Source organism: Protopterus annectens, chromosome 3.part1, assembly GCF_019279795.1.
Source record: "Protopterus annectens isolate FY-2018-M chromosome 3.part1, PAN1.0, whole genome shotgun sequence".
Taxonomy (NCBI): Eukaryota; Metazoa; Chordata; order Ceratodontiformes; family Protopteridae; genus Protopterus; species Protopterus annectens.
In genome coordinates this window covers 35470803-35493140 of record NC_056732.1, presented here as the reverse complement: position 1 = coordinate 35493140, position 22338 = coordinate 35470803, and the positions used below count along the sequence as shown (strand labels likewise).

Below are 22338 nucleotides of genomic sequence, written 5' to 3'. Positions count from 1 at the left end.
TAATAACTTTATATTTAATGACCAGGATGTTGTGAAAGACAGTGAAGTGTCTTACAGAGCCAATATTAAAAAAACTCACTGATTTAATTTACAAACATAAAACTCTGGGTATTGACAATTGTTACTTGCATGACTGTATTAAAAGGGGTATAGTACCCAAAGGATTGCATTTTTATAAGTTTCCGAACAATGTAGTGGAAGGCTCCCCCTTTCACGAAGAATTGTTGAGTATTTTTGACCGTAGTGGTTTTGAAGTCATGAAAGCCCCGATTAAAGAAAATGAAAGGATTATGGGGCAATGGGGCAAGTATATCAGGAGATAGAATACATTAATGAAGTAGTGACCAATGAGCTTATCATTAATGAAGTAGTGACCAATGATCTTATCATTAATATGATCTTATCATTAATGAAGTGCTGACCAATGATCTTATCATTAATGAAGTAGTGACCAATGATCTTATCATTAATAAAGTGGTGACCAATGATCTTATGTTTTCTGTTGAAAATGAGAAGAGAAAATATTTTATTATTAAGCAACAGGTGGAAGAAAAATGTCATGTTATTTTTAAAAGGAAGTGTGGCAAAATAGATAGGGATCTGAGGGATTACAGACAGAAAAAAGCATACCCGTACCCTAAGAATGACACATTTAATTGAAAAAATAATTTTTTTGATAAATCTGGACCACAACACAGTACTTATTCCTCTTCTTTTCCACCAGGGGGACACAATGCCTGGGACTCTATGGACCATAGAGTGATCTACAGTGATTCAGGGATGGGGGAACATCAGGATTCAAACAATACTGAATTCCCTGAACTTAGGAGATCAGATAGGGTAAGGCACAAATCCCCTGTGCGGTATTTTTACAGGGGTCCCCCAAACGGCACGAGATAAATAAGAGTGGTAGCCAGGAAGGGGGACAAGCCATCATGTTGGACCAATGGAGTACAGGGAATATTACTGTGGATGGACCATGTCACACCCTACATGACTTTAAAATTTACAATTACAGCAGTGAGGAGATTGACAGGAAACATTTTCTTTTATTTTCAAAAGGTTTTAAATTCATCCCCTCTACAGGGGGTAATTTAGTGGACAGCTTAATAGACCTGAGGATTTTTCTACGGAAAAAGAATTTAGATATTATGTTTCAGGGGCAACAGGATGGTGGTACTAATAGTGGTATTAGAAGACCTAGTACCTATAATCCCCCTATACATCCCCAGCTAAAAAATTTGAAAGGGAGGTCGAAGAAGAAATCAGGAATGTTTATAGGGGTGGATGGCATGGTAAATTTAACATGACTAGAGAAGAAAAGGTACTTCTCAAATCCATTCAAGAAAATAGATACCTGAGGGTGATGCAACCCGACAAAGTTGGAGGGGTGGTCTTCATGGACAGTATTTTGTATTCTAGTAAGATGATGGATATGCTTAATGATACCAACAGGTATGTTAGGGTATCCAAGAATGAGATTAACTTAGCATACTGTAAGATTGATTTGGTTTTACAGGACATGCTGAATGACAATTTTATAAACCAGGACACTTTTAAGTATCTCAGTGTGGACAGACCCCGTATCCCTGCTATTTACGGGATACCCAAGGTACATAAAAGTATGGAGGATCCACCCCTGAGACCCATTGTGGCAGCCAATGGCTCTAAAACCCATCCATTGGCCAAATTTTTGGATATAAAATTAAAAGATATTTGGGTTAGGGCCAATGGTATACTTAAGGACTCCTGGGAATTTTTGAGAAGCATTAATAGCAACATGTATCCAGATTCCTTAATATTTGTAACCCTTGATATTCACAATTTATTTAATGTGATTCCACACTCTACAGGGTCAGAATGGTTCCAGAATGCCATTCATCAACATGGAAAACTTGACCACAATACTTTTCTGGTTTATACAGAGTTGATGGATTTGGTATTGAAACACAACTTTATATTTTTTGAGGGTGAGTTGTTTAAACAGATCCAGGGAGTGGCCATGGGGGCAAGTTGTGTCCCTACTTATGCCAACATTGTGCTCATGGTTTGGGAAGAGAAGTTTGTGTTCCAGTCTGAATATGCACAATATTGGGTATATTACAAACGTTACCTGGATGATATTTGCATTTTTTGGAAAGGTAGTATGGAAAAGTTAACAGAATTCATAGACTATCTAAACCATACCACAAATTTTTTGAAATTTACTTCCCATATTACACATGACTATATGAACTTTCTGGACGTCACTATTAAAAAAGATGTCCTAGGGCAGCAGTTTACATCTAATGTATATAGAAAGGAAACCTTTTCTAACTCGTACCTATATTTCACCAGTTCCCATCCATTTAAACAGAAGAGAAGTATTATCAAGGGACAATTTGTCCGTAGTTGTAGGATGACCTCTTTGGACTCGGACTTCGAAGACGAAAGTCAGAGAGTCAAAGAAATGTTTATATCTAGGAAGTATCCTATTTAATTGATGAGGTATTGGAGGAAGTAAAGAATTGGAGAAAGGATAGGTTTGCCCCTATTTTGGGAACAGGAGATACCAGTGTGATAGTACCAATAAATGTGCAGAGTACCACACAACAACCAGGGGTGACATTACCAGGGATGAAATCAAGAAACCTTGGGGGTAACTATGTGATGTTTTATAATCAGAATACCTCTAGGGTTAAAAACATTATTACTCAACACTGGTGCAGGTTTAGGTGTTATTCAGAGTTGGATGTTTTGTTTACCAACACCCTAGGATTTACATATAAAAAAGGCAGGAACCTCAAGGATTTGCTGGAGCATAACGGTTCTATTGTTTCATGTAAGAAATTGGGAACCTACAAATGTGGGGCATGTGCCCAATGCCCATATATACTTAGACAGGATTCTGTATACATCCTGTCAAGAGACCATCAGATTCAGAGTAGTAGTTTTTCCAACTGTAATAGTGAAGGCTTGATTTATTTGGCCCTATGTAAAACCTGTGGTGCATTTTACATTGGAAAAACTACTCATAAACTCAAAAGGAGGATTTATGAGCATTTATATGCTATTAGAGTCGAAGATATTAAAAATGCCTTGTTTAAACATACACTGACATGTTCCCAAGCAAAATGGGGCTTCTTTGTTGTAGAGAAGGTGCAATGTGATGTGAGGGGGGGGGGGGCGTGGGAAAATAGGATAGAGGTGAGAGAAATATTTTGGCAGTTGTTATTGGAAGCCAATAGATTCCCAGGGCTGAATGAATACATATCCATTGCCCCCATTTTAAAAATGAGAGCTGCAAAACTATAAAATAAGTATATATTGTTTTGCAAGTTCTTTTTGTTGGTTTTTGATTCGAGTTTATCTGTCCAACACATTGTGATGGTTTTAGTATTTATATATTTATTTTAAAGTTCTTTTAAAAAATGTGCATGTTTTTATCTACTTTCATCTGTATTTGTGGCAAGTTGGTAGGTTGTCACAAATATTTTAGTTACAGGATTTAATTGGTGTCAATTAAGCAGTTGTTTTAACTACTAATTAGATTGGGAGGGGTATATAAGCAGGCACAGCCTTCATTCTTTCATTTTACATCTGAGGAAGTCTGGTGGACGAAAACGCTTTGTATTGTGTGGCGTTTATGTGATTAAACCTGCTGCTGCTTACACCTACAGGCTCGTGTTTTATTATTACCTTCTGCCTCTTTGGGTGCCTGTTGTGGTTTTATTGGTCTCTGCATATAGTCTTATCCCTCAGGTTGTAGTGAAACTGGGATCTTTACATTTTAGTGTCCTTTGTCACCTCACAGCAAGAGGTTCTCCAGTTTGATTCTCAGCTGGAGTGCCTTCTCTGTGGAGTCTGCATGTCCTGTCTGTGTTTTTGTGGATTTCCTCCAGGTGGTCCAGTTTCCTCCCATATTCAAAACACATGCAGTAGGTGTTGGACATGCTAAATTGGCCATATGAGTGAGTGTGTGGCATGGAAGACAACTGTTGTAGGGCTAACCACATGGCAGAATGAACCTTGACTCTAGCTGATTGTCACTGTTGAAGTGACACCCCAACCCCATGTGTAAAAATGGGTAAAGGGGTCATGGATGGATGTCTTTGCTGTATTTTGACTTATGAAAACTTTCTCAATGATGCAGAAAATTTTAATTAACTGGGTTGCAGACCTACACTAGCAACAATATGATATACATAAACTAGTTCTCTATTATTCTACCTTCTGGATACCACTTTTACATAAAACATTAAACAATAAACTCAAGAAAAAGCTTTTTTATCTATTCTTCTAGAAAGTGTGGTGGACAGTCAAAACACCAGGAAGGAAAGAAGTTAACTGAAGATTTTTCAGGTTGTTTCGATTTCATTTACAAAGTATCTGCTTAATCTACATTATCATTTTAAAACTGATTTCATTTTTTGTTGACAGATTTTTTTTTTTGCTAACCTTGTTTTTTCCATTTAGCACTAATATTAAGAGAATAAAATGTAAATGTATTTTAGAAGTCTACAAGGGAATCATAAAATTATAATATTTTTTCATTATAACACACCAGTACTCAGCATGACAAGCTACATACACATCATTAAAAAGTGGCGTGGTATGTTATGGAGATTAAGATGCATCATAAAAACTGAATAATTCCTGTAAAAGGAAGTGAATCAACATAAGATAATGTGGACATTTTCTATGAGTAAGGATAACAGAAAAAAATCGTATCAAATGGATTCAGAGACAGTGAGACTGACTTTTGTTTAGCTTTGGAGGCATTGAATGTTCGCCATCTTTATGATTCAGCAACACCCAATATATTGATAACATTTCAATGTGTGCGAGTACATAATTTACCTTGAAGACATAGTTTTACATTTTTAGGAGTGCAGGAGAATCTTACATCTCATGGCATTTGTGAGAGCTGGGCAGTGGCTAAAAGTGCTACATCTAATTATCTTGTTATGAACTTTATAGTAGAATAGATAAGAATCCATGAAAATGCATACAAAACATAGCTAATTAATAGGCTTTCAAAATTATGGCAGGCTATGGCACACTTATAAAAGAAAGACACTCACAGTACTTTATTACAGTTTAAAAACTTTGTGTGTAAAGCTGAACCTACTTTGACTTAAGCTTTATCATTTGACATTATTCCTACATGTCTCGTCCTAGAATTGGCTAAAAGACTTCTTGTGGAAATGTATAAATTCGAACCATTTATTATACTAAGAACTACTCTTTCATGTCCTGCAGACACATTGATCTGATTTGAGTATGTCATTGTACGGTGTTTTTCTGTCTTTATTGCAAGAGTTAAATTAAATTGAAACAACATTGTCTAATGCTACAGCATTGCTAAGAAAAAGAAACCTGCTAAATAAAAATACATTTGTCATTCCACTGTAAACTCTGTAAACTGAAAAGTCTTTATATGTGTAAATACTAGTTGTGTTTATTACTTTACCAGTGAAAGGGATTCCATGGAAGACAGTACTTTGCTTGGTTTAGGTGGAAGGGGAGGAGGCTTTTGAGCAAATGAGACACAGGAAACCATGCTTGTTCTCTGCCTAGGAGGCAATGGAGGAGGTATGACAACAACCTCATACTCCTTTTGTGATAAATAATAGAAGTCTTCTGTTACTTCTTCAATTAACGGGACAGGTGAATTCAGTGTCTGTACACTTTTTAAAGAAATATTAGTATCTGCCTGGAATATATAAGGTGTGCGGTGTATAGGCAGTTTGAAAACTTCACATGAATTCTGGAGACATGCAGCAACCAGACATTCCTCTGTAATTTGTTTTTCAATCATAAATGCTGACACATGAATTAAGGGGTCATTTTTAATGAAAGGATCCTTGGTGGTGACTTTCAAGTGGCATGACATTGAGTTGTACGTTAAAAAGTCAGACAAAGTGCAACTTACTCCACGACCAATAACTTCAAAAAATTGTCCTTCTGCATAAAAAGGCAGTGTGATGTCCGCATCTGTTGCAACATTTTTACATTGAATAACATCAGTAAGTTGCCTCTTTCTACCAATTTTTACTGGAACTTTTCCACACCTCATGGAAGAAAACTGATCACCAGAGGTAAAGGACGATAATTCCTTCCATTCAGACACAAACTCCTTGGTAGCAATAATCTTCATGTTTCCCTCAAAGTCATCAGCTAACTGTACATCATATACAAAGGGAAATATTCTGGGGATCCGTGTTACCATTCCTTTGTATGACAAAGGCACAACAAAGTGTCTCTTGGAACTTGTGCTGTTCATTTCTGTGATAAGATATTTTTTATCCATCTGTTTTTTCAGGATCAGCAGACAATCTCCTGTTCTTGACTTGTCTTTCTTATCAGTTGTATCTATAATTCTTACTTTCAGTGGAAAACTATCAGCCATGTATTTGTAGATTTTTAATGCTGTAAGCTTTTCTGTCACTGGGGTTTTGCTTCCTTCTTCAGAAATTTCTACCACATCGAAGTCCATGTCAGGTGGTATAACAATTTCTTTTCCATCTAAAGCAAAGAATGCAAGTAATTATATTTTTAATATTTAAGACTTTAAGCATGATGCATAAGAAAATCATCTTTCAGCACATGCTAAAATGACATCTCACCACAATGTTAAAAAATGAAATAGCCTTGAAACCTCAATAACTGAAAAAGCCCATAACTGATTGACAATATAACAGTAGTATAAAATCAAAGAAGATCAAACATTTTACTTTTAAAATAAGGGCACTGCCATTGGAGACCCCTGACTGAAATTATAAATATCCATTTTTACATTTATTTATAGGTAGGGCATGCATTAAAGCTTCTTTAAATTAAAGGGAGTTTGGAAACAGACTGTTTGGTTCTGGTTCGCCACCTTCTCCCTTAATGGAGATGATGATAGGTAAGTCAGGTCTTAGAAATGTGACCAAATTTAAAACCAAAGGAGGGCACAGGTGTCAGTCGGACACCTGGGGGTGGGATAATAGGCAGGAAGGGGAAATAAGGGTCCTAAAGTAATATATATGCAGGTGTGCAAGACAGTTAAACCTATTTGCCATGCATCCGGTGAAGCAAACATACTTCTCAGTACTTCACAGCTGCTCAGTTCTCACGTCACCTTTGACCCTTATGTGGCAGAGCTGTGCGAGATTTTGTTAGATGGTAACAGTGACGGTAAGCCTTGTGAGGGGTTTATTACAACGGTAAGACTGCTTTGTGCAAACGCATGTACAGAAGAAAGATGTAGAAAGGTTACTGAACTGCCTCAAAAAGGTAAAGTTAATTAAGGTGATAGTGGATTGGAAGGAGGTTATGGCCTAGTAATGGGGTTTGGAAATGGCAAAGGTTAGACTGTGTGACTAAGGTGTGTGTACAGAGCTTGGGTTGGCTTGGAGTAATGTGTGTGTGTAAGTATTTAGACAGAGAGAGAGAGCGAGACAGACAGACATTAAGCAAGCTACAAAACAAAATTTATTTTCTTGCTGGGTGCAGGCCCCTGTAACCCCACACAGCCTGCTAACTCTGTATACCAACTCCAAGATCACACAACAGTTGGACTAGGCAAATTTCTACTCCCACTGTTTTGCAATCACACAAAAGGTAATTCCGGCATTCTGAAATCATATGACTATTCAATTGCGTGGGGCATCTTTACAGATTTTTGATATTCTGAATGTTCAGCTATCTGAAAGTTTCTCAAATATATATATATATATATATATATATATATATATATATATATATATATATATGAGTCTATGTTATATCAGCGAAGTCTGGTAAGAGAGAATACCATTTGGGCGACAGCAAATGTGCAGAAACAGGAAACATCGCAAGAATGAATGGAGATCGCTGTAGGGAATTCTTCCCTTTACTTCAGTGTACTGCTATCTCGGAGTTAGTATATTTAAGTAGTGGGGCTGTGGGGAGGTGCAGGGGGGCTTGCCCCCCTGCATAAAACACTTTATGACAGTTTGCCTGTCTTAGTTTCTTTTTTTTTTTTTTGGATTCAATATTTCCGCACATCGCACAGTTGGTGTCACCCAACTGGTATTCGCTGTTATCGGACTTCGCTGATATAATATAGACCAGATATATATATATATATATATATATATATATATATATATATGTATGTATATAACTATATATATATATATATATATATACATATTTATATATATATATATATATATATATATATATATATATATATGGTATCCATACTGTTGCTCGAAATCACGTTTAGCCGAAAGGTAAACAGCCTAGCACATTTTCGCGAAAGTGCATTTCTACCGAAAATGCACTTTCGCGAAAGAGAAGTAAAAAAAAAATAACGTAAAAAAAACTGCAACTGAGTGATGGGGGCTGCTGTTGCGTAGATCATGGTATGGTGGGGATAAGGGAATATTCCATTTTGCCCACTGTAGTGCGATCTTGTGTGAGAATATAAAAGTGTGGGGTGCAGGTGTCTTGCCCCCCTGCATAAACATGATGACTGTTATTTTATTTTTTTGTTTATTATGTCTTTTTTTGTTTCTTTCTCTTTCGCGAAAGTGCATTTTCGGTAGAAATGCACTTTCATGAAAGTGTGCTCGGCCAGTCCTAGATCCACATATATATATATATATATATATATATATATATATATATATATATATATCTAACATGTGACTTGTAATGCAGGCAGGGAAAGGATGTGGAATAAGTGGTAATGAACTTGTATATGAACTACATGGGTTCCTAAAGTTTGGGGACACATTTTGATAAGACACTTAAGGGCTGAAGTCATAAAGGTATTGCAATGTGTACATGGCTGTGCACATGTTGTGGTACCTTTTTGCTATTTAGCAAATGTCCTTACATGGTGTTGCACTGTCGTCTATCAAGAAGTCGTGCAGCACCATGAAAGGCGGGCCCTGGGGGCATGCTGAATACTAATGAGGCATTCTGGGAGGAAGCCCTTTCTGAAGGAGTTTGTAATAAAACTGGAATGAAAGAGCTAAAAACAGTTCCATGTTTTGTGGTTCCTACACAAGTTGGTTTGTTTTGGGTAATTTTTCCTGTGTTGAGCTGTGGTGTTTTTTTCATTCTGTGGGGAGATCATTTTCTAATTAGCCATGTGCTCTCTCTCCCTGGAACCTCCCCAGAAGGCATCTACACAGCCAAGCGATTCAAGAAAAGGCTTGGCTAGGTAGATTTGCAAGGGCATCCTGACCATGTTGCAGTAGCAAACACAGTCAAAAGGTTGTTTTCAATATACCATAATGGCAGAAAAATCAAAATGGGGATTGTTGGGTGGGGATGGGGGGGGACCCACCAGACACCAGGGGTTAATATTCAAATTGCTACTAGCACCAGTGTTATTATGGGGATCAGGGGGGTGGTGGGATACACACTCTACAGTAACTAAGTAGCACCAACATTAATGCTATGGGTATCTTAAGTTGGGGGATACAATAGACCACCAGGGACACATCAGTAAAGTACCACACTGGTACCAATGCTACTGCAGGAACTGGGTTGGGAGGATACACTAGATCACCAAGGAATACTCCATAAAATATCCTAAGGCACAGAGCAGCATAACAGGGAAGGGGGACACTGGTCACACTCTATAAGGTACTGTAATGACACCAATGGTAGGATGGGGATCAGGGGGGTGTTGGGAATCACTGGACACCTGGAATAAATGAAATGACAAAAGGTGATGTTGGGTGGGGGAACCACTAGACCACCAGGGATTTCTCTTTAAAGTACAGTAATGTCACTGGCATTTTAACGGGGGTTGAGGATGGGAGAAACAGTAGACCACCAGGGCCTAATACATATGAGCAGTAATGGCACTAAAGTATTATGGGGTAGGGGAGAATCACAGAAGGGTAGGGACAAGTCGAAGCACTTTAGTGTGTGTGTGTGTGTGTGTGTGTGTGTGTGTGTGTGTGTGTGTGTGTGTGTGTGTGTGTGTGTGTGTGTGTGTGTACATGTGTGGGTTTGTGTGTGTGCAACAGACAGTAACTTGAGGGGAAATTCTACTGTATACATGAGCAGCAGGTTATAGGTTCATAGGTAGGTACTAGGCTGTCGGCCCTAGGGCCTGTACAAGCCTAGCCATAAAGATTCCCTGGCTTTTGCCACCCAAAAATTATTTTTATGTGCCCCTGTCGAGTAGAGCCACATAAGTGACATTTATATCAACCATGAGCTGCATGTGGCAGCAGTAACTGTGATTTGGGAAGCATGCAGTGACATTTACATCAACCATGAGCTGCATGTGGCAGCAGTAGCTGTGATTTGAGAAGCATGCAGTGACATTTATATCAACCATGAGCTGCATGTGGCAGCAGTAACTGTGATTTGGGAAGCATGCAGTGACATTTACATCAACCATGAGCTGCATGTGGCAGCAGTAACTGTGATTTGGGAAGCATGCAGTGACATTTATATCAACCATGAGCTGCATGTGGCAGCAGTAACTGTGATTTGGGAAGCATGCAGTGACATTTATATCAACCATGAGCTGCATGTGGCAGCAGTAACTGTGATTTGGGAAGCGTGCAGTGACATTTATATCAACCATGAGCTGCATGTGGCAGCAGTAACTGTGATTTGGGAAGCATGCAGTGACATTTATATCAACCATGAGCTGCATGTGGCAGCAGTAACTGTGATTTGGGAAGCGTGCAGTGACATTTATATCAACCATGAGCTGCATGTGGCAGCAGTAACTGTGATTTGAGAAGCATGCAGTGCCATTTATATCAACCATGAGCTGCATGTGGCAGCAGTAGCTGTGATTTGAGAAGCGTGCAGTGACATTTATATCAACCATGAGCTGCATGTGGCAGCAGTAACTGTGATTTGAGAAGCATGCAGTGACATTTATATCAACCATGAGCTGCATGTGGCAGCAGTAACTGTGATTTGGGAAGCATGCAGTGACATTTACATGAACCATGAGCTGCATGTGGCAGCAGTAACTGTGATTTGGGAAGCATGCAGTGACATTTATATCAACCATGAGCTGCATGTGGCAGCAGTAACTGTGATTTGGGAAGCATGCAGTGACATTTACATCAACCATTAGCTGCATGTGGCAGCAGTAACTGTGATTTGGGAAGCATGCAGTGACATTTACATCAACCATGAGCTGCATGTGGCAGCAGTAACTGTGATTTGGGAAGCATGCAGTGACAGTTATATCAACCATGAGCTGCATGTGGCAGCAGTAACTGTGATTTGAGAAGCGTGCAGTGACATTTATATCAACCATGAGCTGCATGTGGCAGCAGTAACTGTGATTTGGGAAGCATGCAGTGACATTTATATCAACCATGAGCTGCATGTGGCAGCAGTAACTGTGATTTGGGAAGCATGCAGTGACATTTATATCAACCATGAGCTGCATGTGGCAGCAGTAACTGTGATTTGGGAAGCGTGCAGTGACATTTACATCAACCATGAGCTGCATGTGGCAGCAGTAACTATGATTTGGGAAGCGTGCAGTGAAAGTTACATCAACCATGAGCTGCATGTGGCAGCAGTAACTGTGATTTGAGAAGCGTGCAGTGACAGTTACATCAACCATGAGCTGCATGTGGCAGTAGTAACTGTGATTTGAGAAGCGTGCAGTGACAGTTACATCAACCACGAGCTGCATGTGGCAGCAGTAACTGTGATTTGGGAAGCATGCAGTGACATTTACATCAACCATGAGCTGCATGTGGCAGCAGTAACTGTGATTTGGGAAGCATGCAGTGACATTTACATCAACCATGAGCTGCATGTGGCAGTAGTAACTGTGATTTGGGAAGTGTGCAGTGACATTTATATCAACCATGAGCTGCATGTGTCAGCTGTAACTGTGATTTGGGAAGCATGCAGTGACATTTATATCAACCATGAGCTGCATGTGGCAGCAATAACTGTGATTTGGGAAGCATGCAGTGACATTTATATCAACCATGAGCTGCATGTGGCAGCAGTAACTGTGATTTGGGAAGCATGCAGTGACATTTACATCAACCATGAGCTGCATGTGGCAGCAGCAACTGTGATTTGGGAAGCCTGCAGTGACATTTATGTCAACCATGAGCTGCATGTGGCAGCAGTAACTGTGATTTGGGAAGCATGTAAACTAGCCGACAATGAGTTCTTACCTTGTTGCAGGTAGAATGTTTCTGAATGACAAATGGGCAAGTCACGCTGGAAAGGCCTAGAAACCTTTATAAATTTCTGGTTTCATCTTCAGGATCTGTTTGCAAAGTTACTTATATTTGCAGTATTAAGTTTGGCAAAGGTAATATTGTATAAAACTGGGGAATGTAAGGCATTTTAGAGCATGAATAGGCCATGGTTAATGGTTCTTGCAGTTTCATGAATGGTTTCTTTTTTATGACATACTGTGCTTAGTAATATCAACTATATAGGTTCATAGGTGTGGACTAGGCTAATGGCCCTGGAGCATTTATAAGCCTAGCACATGGGATTCCCCTGACATTGTGCCACCTGACCTTAGTTCCCAGTGCCTCTGTCGAGTAGAGCCACTGGAGTTATCCCCAGGGTGAATTTTCTATTTCCCATCCACTCATCAAGATTTCTTTTGAAGAGAGCCAGTGAGGTGTTCTGTTTGACATGTATGGGAAGTCTATACCATAGCATGGACAGTCTTTGGGTTATGAATGTGTCCCTCCAGCATGTCTTGCTGAGTGTGGTAATGAGGTTGAGGTTTCTGGACCGTGTGGTGTGGAGGGATTGGGATTTCTTTAGATGTAGCATTTCTAAAAGAGCTGGGTCAGACATTGCTTTGTAAGTCAAGTAGAGATTGCCTCTAAGTGGTGACATGAGACAGAGAATAGTTGGAGTTTTTTGAGTCTGTCCATATACGACAAGTGTTTAAGACCTAGGATTGTCTTTGTGAGGTACTTTTGTGGCCTCTGCAGTTGTTGCAGGTGTCTAGTGAGGTACATGCCAAATGAGGCATTGTACTCGATGATAGGCCTAATGAGGGAAGAGTAGAGGGAGACAATGACCTTTTTCTTCCTGGATGCAAAACCCTTAGTAATGAGATGTGCCACATAGAAGGACTTTCTGACCACAGTGGCAATGTGATGGTCAAAAGAGAGGTTGCTGTCGACCTGTGTTCCCAGATCCCTTATAAAGCCTTCTGTGTTCAGTGGACTACCATTGATGTGGTAATTCAAGGGAACTGCTTTTTTCCCAAAGGGGATCATGACACATTTTTTGGCACTGAGCTTAAGGCCATGGTTCTGACACCAGTCGTTGGTCTCAGTGAGGCCTTTCTGTAGGATGTCAACATCACTTGTGGAGTTAATAATAGCTCCCAACTTGCAACCGTCTGTGAGCTTTGTCTGCTAGAGTACCTTTGTGTTGGCCTGGACTTCAGAAAAGTAAATACCAAACAGGAGAGGACCCAGGACCAAACCCTGTGGGACTACACTCGTGACTTGTCTGCAGTCCGACTTGGAGTCAGCTACTTTCACACTGTGGGTTCTATCTGTGAGCCAGTTTGCAACTCACCTAGTGATATAGGGGCTGATGCCTAGCTTAGTGAGGTTTTCTATGATTCTTGAGTGGAGAATGGTATCAAAGGCCTTGGCCAGATCAAGGTAGGTTGTATGAACCACCTTGCCTTCATCCACAGCTCTGGTGACTGACTCAAAGAAGTCGACCAAGTTGAGCAGGCAATGAGCTACCCTTCACGAAACCAAACTGTGTAGGATCCAGAGTTTGGAGATTCCCTATATCCTTGTTTATTAGGTCCATGATGATACATTCCATAGCTTTGCATATTAGACCCATTAGGCTAATGGGGCGATTGCTCCCAGGGTCTGTACTCACTCCTCCTTTGTGGAGAGGGATGACTGCAGCAATGTGCCATTTGGTAGGGACAAAGCCTGAGGTGAGGCTGTGACTGAATAGAGCACACAGGTGAGGTGCCAGTTCAATCTGTAGTTCATGTAGAACACAGGCAGGGATATTGTCAGGTCCCATAGAAGCTGTATTCTTGGCCTTGGACAGTGCTGTTTTAACCTGTGCAGCAGTAATACTGGGCGCCTAGCAATCTACTGGTATTGTGATTGGTCCTTTAGGAAGGGAGAGAGGGGTGAAGTTGGCACTGAGTCTATCTGCCAGTATATTGGCAATATCTGTTGGCTCGGTATAGGAGGTACCATTGTGCAGTAGCTCAGAGCAAATCTGGGTATTGCCGTGGAGATTCTTTATATAGCTATAGAAGACCTTGTGGTTGTCTTTACTATCTGCTGCAATTCTGTTTTCATAGCTAGCCTTAGAGGATTTGATGAGGGATCTCAACTTTTTGTTGAGACTGATAAGGGAGTTTGCCCAGTCTTGGGACTTCACCTTATTCCACATCAGCTTCCTCCTTCTGTTGTAGGGTTTGTTTATGACAGGGGACCACCAGATTGGCTTCCTTTTTTTGGAAGTGAGCGTCTTGGTGTTATTGGGTATGGCGAGATCGATGCATTTGTGTACATGTTTGTACAGTGCATTGGTGTATGACTTGGGGGGGGTCATACAACTATTCTCCATTTGCATGGGTGGCGTGAAGTTAGCCACCTCTGTTTTTAGGAGCCAAAAGTTAGCTTTGGAGAAGTTTGTCATGGTGGTTATCTTTGCGGGGGGTGGGGCTTTGGAGGTGGAAGGAATGTGGATTTCCAAGGTGATTAGCTTGTAGTCAGATCTAACCAGGGAGGAGTTGACTATTGGTGTAGAGCAACGGTCTCCCATGTTAGTAATGACCAGGTCAAGGATGTTGTTACCTCTGTTGGGGGTAAGAACGAGCTGGTCCAGGGCATTGGAATTAATGAATTCCAGGAAATGTTGGGCAAGTGTATTGGTACATGAGTATTTTTCCCAGTTAATGGAGGGGTAGTTGAAGTCGCCCAGTATGAGAGTGTTAGGTTGGACCCTAATATTCTCCAGGGTGCTTACAAATGTGGAGTGAGAGTCTTGGGACATGGTTGGGGACCTATAGCAAGCTAGGACCTTAATCGGTGTCTTACCCAATGTTAGCTGCACCTGAAGTATCTCAGATGAGTTGTGTTGGGCTACCAGTCTAGAGGTGTGCACATCCTTTATGAATATGGAAACACCACCGCCTTTGGAGCTTCGGTCCAAGTTCTGGGGCCGAAAGATGTGGAATGAGTTATAGCCTGGTAGTGCAGGGGTGTTTTCTGCTGCCTTGAACCAGGTGTCTGTTACAGCACAAAAGTCGATGTTCTCCATTTTAAGGAGTGCTTCGAGCGAGTGCATTTTGAGATTTAGACGTCTAGCATTGAGCAGCATGACCCTCACATTGCATGTGTTTGTAGCTGTTATGGTGGTAATTTGATCTTTGGAACCCCACCTAAAAAAGGCACTACACGGTTGGCAAGATAATTAAAATCACCAGCATTTTCAAATACTAGCATGGCATTTCAAATTTCTCAGTCTAGGGAAGGGAGCATAAAATTTAGACTTTGGGGAACTTAAATAATTAAAGTTTCTGTTTAACTGATTATTTGTAAATGCATGCACAGATGCTGGCGGGTTCCATCTTTGATTCCTGGACAATAGATGTTACTACATCAAAAGGTAAGCTGCCAAAAATAGACATAATTCCATGTAGCACTTAAGAGAGGCATGAGGAATACAATGAATTATGACACATGGGCTTTGGGGATTGTTAAAATGTGGTTGCAGCTTGAGTTCCATACTAAAATGGGAGTGGAAGAGTTTGTGAGCTTTAATTAAGTTAAATTGGTTAATTTGGATAAATTAGGGAAAAGATATGCTAATTTGAAGCTATAAGTTTCAGAACTCTTCACTGCAATGAAGACATATTCAGACAGTCTGAAGCCACAAGGAATTGTAGATAAGGTGAAGCAAAAGCAGTCGCTAGGAAGAGGACTAGATAAAACTGACAGATAGAGAAAGGGCCTAGATGCAAGGCAAAGACAAACAACAGGGAATATCTGTGATTGCACTAGAATGCAGGAATGAAGAGGTCATCCACTTACTTTTGGGACATGCAGGGAATGACACTGCAGCTTTGCTGGAATGTTTACAGATAGGAGAATATGAAAAGGGAACTGAAGAACATGTCAAAGGTTTTTATCTCTTTGATCAGGAGGAGTCAGCATTTTAAGAGCTGGAACAGATTGAGGTGCAGTGAGGGGTATGCAGACACCACGGGTAATGTCTGGAACTTATATAGGCAGTTTAGGCAGACATATATCAAGAAAGGAAGATTCTGGGGTGATAACCATTTGAAATGTTGGTACCCGCTAGACTGAACCCCAAAATGTGGACACTGAATGACCAAAAGATTGTTTTGTATATACTAATTCTGAGATACCATTTTCCAAATATTCCCTTTTCTCTGAGATATGGTGATCTTGGCATTGGTATATATAACTTTAGGGGGTGCAGGAGGGATAGTCCCTCTTGCAAAAAGAAGTTTGAAGGAGAAGAGTGATTTTTGAGATTCACACTTCTCCAGTTTTTTTTTTTTTGGGGGGGGCGGGGTTTGGCACTCTGCATTTCAAGTGCCGACATTTTAACAAGAGCCATCTGGAGTTGCCCCTTTGTCTTCTAATACATAACCAAGGTACTTGTATAACCATTGAAGGTAAAAGAGACATAAAAGGGAACATACTGCAACTTACACACTCTATAAGTTGTCAAGGAATAGATTTGGAAATGGAAATATATGAAATCTTTGATTTGCTGGATGATGTTGGATCACACCCTGGACCAAAGATGTCACTACATTGCTAGCCACTCTTGACACACAAAGTTTAGGGGAGTCCTGGGGCAGGTGGTTTCTGGGATTTGTATACTTAATTGCTGTTCCTTTAGAAAAGAAGCCCCTGCATGTTCATAGGTAAGTACTAGGCTAGCTGTCCTTTTGGGCATTTTAAGCCTAGCCAATTTTCCTACAAAGGTGAGATACAAACTCTGTACCCTGTGTCTGTAAAATAAACAAGTTTACCATTACGCCAACCCCTACCCCAAAAGAAAAAAATCTGTGTTGTCAATACTATCCTATTTCCAATAAGAAGGAAAGCATTGAAGAAAGGAGGCGACAGCTGCCTTGTGATCAGTGGTTTATGAAACAAATAATTAATAAGAACCTCAGGTTCTATTAACATACAGTTGCCAGTGATGATATGCAAGCCTTAGCAAAGTGTGGGTAGATAGGAAAAGAGAGTGTCTGCCAAACACTGCTGTTTTTGTATCTCTGTATGTATGTATGTGTGTAGTTGTGTGTGTGTGTGTGTGTGTGTGTGTGTGTGTGTGTGTGTGTGTGTGTGTGTGTGTGTGTGTGTGTGTGTGTGTGGTCTGTGTGTATATGTAGCTATGTGGGTGTATGTGTGTATGCACATGCGTATGCAGATATAGATATTGATAACAGATGTGTAAGTATTAAAACTTGGAGGACATTTTCAATAAATACTGAAATGTCAGTTACAGGTCAGTGAATGTTTGGAGATGTGATTACAAGAAAGTTGGACATGTCAAATCTATAAGTATTTTGACACATTATTGGAATTCTGTACATTTTTTAAATGAAGTGTAGAGGCCAAAGGCTCAGAAATGACATAACAACTGTATACCAAAGCAGTTAATCAAACATTCAGAGTGCAGATAATATATATGAAATGTTACATTTATAGGTTCATAGATAAATTCTAGCCTGGAAGCCTATGTGGGTCAGGTAATTTTAAGCCTAGCCAGTTTCCCATCCAAAGGTGACAATCAAACCCTGTACCTTGTGTCTATGAGGTAAACACCTTAACTATTATACCAACCCTTAGCCCCATTTGTAATATCTACATGTTGATAATACTCAGTAAAACAAAAGTCAGTATTAACGTAATAAAAAATACAGTAATATTATACAATCCGCTCATTGTCAGTTTATATATATATATATATATATATATATATATATATATATATATATATATAGTATGCAGAGAGTGAATGCTTGAGAGTCAATGTTTAGAAAGGTAGATGTACAAAGATGGAGGTACGTTCTTAGAAAACTAATGAAAGTTACAAATAAGGTGATACTGAAGGCATATGTAATTTAACCATTTTTACTCTTATTCTTCTGAGTGTGTTATTTATTTATTTAACATTTGCTGACTGGGAAAGTCCGACTAGGTTCCACAGATCCTGTTTTCAGCGGAGGCCCGGGGAGAAATGCTCCAGAAGCATGTCTTTACAATGTGGGAGGAAACCAGAGTACCCGGAGGAAACCCACGCAAACGCAGGGAGAACATGCAAACTCCACACAGAAGGCACCCCAGCCGAGAATCGAACCGGAGAACTTCTTGCTGTGAGGCGACAGCATTAACCACTGCACCGCCCATCTGTTCTTTCAATTTTTTTTTTTTGAAAATGTGTGAGTTTTGTACTTTAGATATTATTTCAGCATGTATCCCAAGAAAAAGACGTAATTTTAGTGAAGAAAACATTCAGCAATTGTCTTTTTGAAAGTGGGACAAGAGAGTCTGAGCCCCTGGAACTCCCATTCTTTGATCTGCTGGGAGCCAGATGATGCCATTTATGAAGCATGCAGAATTTTTGGGATCAGTGCTAGAGCATTTACTGAAAGCCAGATATAACCTTTGAGGAAGTCTTGATGTAAACCATGTTCTTCTTTTGGCTTTTCCCAGTTAGGGTTTGTAGATCAGAGTGTAAAGTGTGCATGCTATATCTTTAAGAAACATGCAAAGCTGTACGTGCACGTATAAATTACAGACACGTGCAATCCCTAATTCTATTTTGTAGAAGCAGCCAGAGAGAGAGCATGCTTGATCACAGTTGTTTGTATATAAGTTACTTAAGTTATAGTCAGTGAGCCTCTATAGTGATGTGTTTGTATAGAATAAAGCTGCTTGAACAGAACTCACAAGGACTCATTTATTCGTGTGCTAACACGAAAGTGACATGGTGTCAGTAGTGGGATGGAAGAGAGAAGAATATTCCGAGCCATGAGATGCAAGGACGACAGTGAAGGTAAAGGTAAAACTGAGAGAAACGAGTACAAACATAGCCAGAAACAATCAAAGGTAATGCGAAATCACACACATTATTTACTTGATGTGAAAGATAAAAAAGGGGTATTACAATGGTACAAACCACATTATCAGGCAAGTGGAAAGTATGAAAAGTTTAAGATAAAAGTATTTGTTGAAATGATTAACAGTAAAGCAAAAAATGAGCAATGTTTAAAGCAACGCGTGTGTGTTTAAGGCAAAGCTGAGCATGTTTAGAGTAGAACAAGCACAAGAAAAGTACGCTGGGCATGAAAAGGACTTAAACGAACAAAATAAATACAATAATAAGAAAAGAAAAGGTCACATTAAGCAAAAATAAAGCAAGGTGACTGCATGTGTTTTGGCAAAGTGCTGTGTTTGGGAATAACTACGACTTCATATTGTATTAAAGGCATAACTAAAGTTATTTGAAGTATCTCAGAGTGTGTAAAAGTGCTTAAGTGTATGGTTATTACTGTGCATGTATTTCGAATAATTCATTGTGTGCAAAGTGCAACTATTTTGTGCAATACAGTCAAAGTATAACTATTTTGAAAAAAAGTTTCTTGTGCTGAGTGTGTCTGTTCACAAAGTACCACCATTACAGACTGCTTCTTGTACTGTAAAGAATTGCCTAGCAAGGTGCCGCCATTTTGGTGACATTTCAGTGTGCTGTGTGCAGTTATTCACGAAGTACAATTACTTCAAAAGTTATTGAGTTTTGGGCAACAGATGTTTGATTTATTTGCATTGTACAGTTGCTTGACATGTTTCTTACACTGATAAGAGGTGTTTTCTTGCAAAAAGACGACATTACAAGAGTATTAAAGTGCCCGTGAGTTATTCAGCTGCATTGTAAAGTTCTCAAATGTTTCTTAAACTGATGACGTTATCAAGTGATGGCATATGACTTTAGCATTTCTCCCTTTACCAAAATAAAATTCCAGAAGTAATGTAAAGCCTGAGAAGTTTATTTCAGAAAGTCCAGTAAAGTATTGAAATGCGTGAGAAGTTTATTTTGCAAGTCCAGTTATTTGAAAGTGATACAAGTTTGTTCATTTGCATAATTCCGATAAGCCCAATGAAAGTATAAATTCAGAGTACAAAGGCATTGGACAAATACTGTTTATGCCAGAAACTTATGTATATGTGTATGTGTGTATATTCATGCTTATTCGCAAAACCCTTCACTGGTATGTGTTAATATGGCAGACAGATTTCAAAACCCCCTACCACTTGTGTTTGATCAGAATATTGCAGAGAACTGGAGAATATTTGAGCAAGAGTACAATATTTTCATACAAGCAGCTTATGCAGATAGAGATGCATGCACATGGGCATTCATTTTACTAAACCTAGCAGGGTCTAAGGCCATAGAAAGAGAGCATTCATTTATTTATACAGCAGCAATATATGAAGGAGAAGGTGCAGACTGCCATATTGTTTTACAAGCTGAAACAATGGAAGACCCTGAGTGTTTGTAATGCAAATTTAGAGAAATATTCAACCACCAGACAAATATTACATTAGAGAGGCATTTGTTTTACATAAGAGATCAGAAACCAGGGGAGACATTTGCAGCTTATGTAACTGACTTGAGAAACAGAGCTAAAATGTGTCAGTTTGGTGTTCTAAAAGATGAGCTGATGAAGGACAGGCTTATATGTGATATTATTAGTGCTGTTGTGAGAAAGATTTTACTTCATGACAGTGATTTAACATTGAGCAAAGCAACAGAGATTTGTCAAATCCATGAGATGACAGAAAGACATGCTTGCGAGTGACAAGACCATGGCTTCAATAGACTCCATTGCAAACGCAGACAGTACGCAACGCGTGATAAATAAGAGCAAGCCTAAGCAAGTGGCAGCTACAGGATTTCCAAAGAAGCCACAAGGTTTTCTAGAAAGTTCCAAGAAAGGTGCAAGCTCCAGAACCAGCTCAGTGCAGTACAAATGTGAGTCAGCAAAACCCAAATCTAGCTTTATTGTTAACTGCCGCAATTATGGTGCGAATCACAAGTCTAAAAGATAGAAGTGCTTAGCATTTGGTCAGCAATGGCACAAGTGTAAAAACTGGAACCATTTCCAAAAGTTTTGTAAATCAAGTAAGCCTCACACAGTTGTAAAGAAAGGTCGCACAAAAAAGTAAGTTGATCAAGTAAAGCCGAAGCTGCCAGCTTTCTCTGAAGATGGTGTATTAGTGCTTGGTGAAAGAGTTGATGCAGTGAACTTATTAACAAGGAGTGAAGTGTTTTGTACTGTCCGGATTAATAGAAAATCCACAGAGCTCAAAGTAGACACTGGGTCAAAGTGTAATGTTATATCAGCAGACACATCTGCAATAGTGAGAAATAATAAACAACTCAACGTAACTAGCAGTGCGAGACTTGTTGCTTATGGAGGTGAAGAAATTCAAACCGAAGGTTCAGTGATGCTTTCATGTTATCTGTCCGAGAACCATTGCAATTTGTTATTCTATGTAGTTCAAAGACCAGTGCAATCTTTACTGGGTCTCAAAGATAGTTTAAGAATGAATCTGCTTTCTTTTGCTAAAGAAGTCCATTGTGTGAGTGCTTTTCCAAGTTCTAATTTCTCTGAAGCCATTTTCTCAGAGGTCACTCCAGTAGTCAGACTAGCAAGAAGAGTTCTGATAGCCATGCAAGATAAAGCTCAGCTGGATAAAATGGTGCAGCAGGTGTGATTTGTCCAGTCACGAAACCAACTGAATGGGTGTTGTCCATGGTAGCCGATCACAAAAAAGGTTCAAATGAAATCAGAATATGCATTGACCCAAGAGATTTGAACAAAGCAATAAAGAATCCATATCATCTAATGTGCACAATTGAAGAAGTTACAGCTCTAATACTGAATGCCACTCTATTTTCTGTTTTGATTGCAAAGAGTTCATTTTGGCAAGTGTTGCTTTATCACTAATCCTCATTTTCTAACTACTTTTGGTACTCCGTTTGGCAGATACAGATTCCTAAGGATGCCATTTAGAATAAATTCTGCAAGAGAAGTCTTTCAGCATGCAATGGAACAAATTTTTCTGGGTTATCTTTGTGCCATAATAGTAGATGATCTATTGATCGGAGGCAATGGAGAAGCAGAGCATGACAGAAACCTCAAGAAAGTTCAAGAAAGAGCATGTGAAGTGAACTTAAAGCTCAATCCTCTAAAGTTTAAATTCAGACTTCCAGAAGTTATGCATGTAGGTCATTTGTTTACAAGTACAGGATTTAGACCTGACTCGACCAAGCAAGCAGCTATTCTAGAAA

The 22338-nt window shown here is 39.5% G+C and overlaps 1 protein-coding gene across 1 annotated transcript in view; it reads right to left on the bottom strand.

Annotated features, from left to right (window-relative positions):
• Positions 1-5351: 5351 nt before the first annotated feature.
• Positions 5352-22338, bottom strand: part of LOC122797628 (protein THEMIS3-like) — a 135298-nt gene continuing 118311 nt past the window's right edge. Inside the window, exon 3 of the mRNA XM_044066171.1 lies at positions 5352-6507. Within this exon, the coding sequence (XP_043922106.1) occupies positions 5444-6507 (1064 nt within the window). The 3' untranslated portion in view covers positions 5352-5443. The remainder of the gene's footprint in view (positions 6508-22338) is intronic.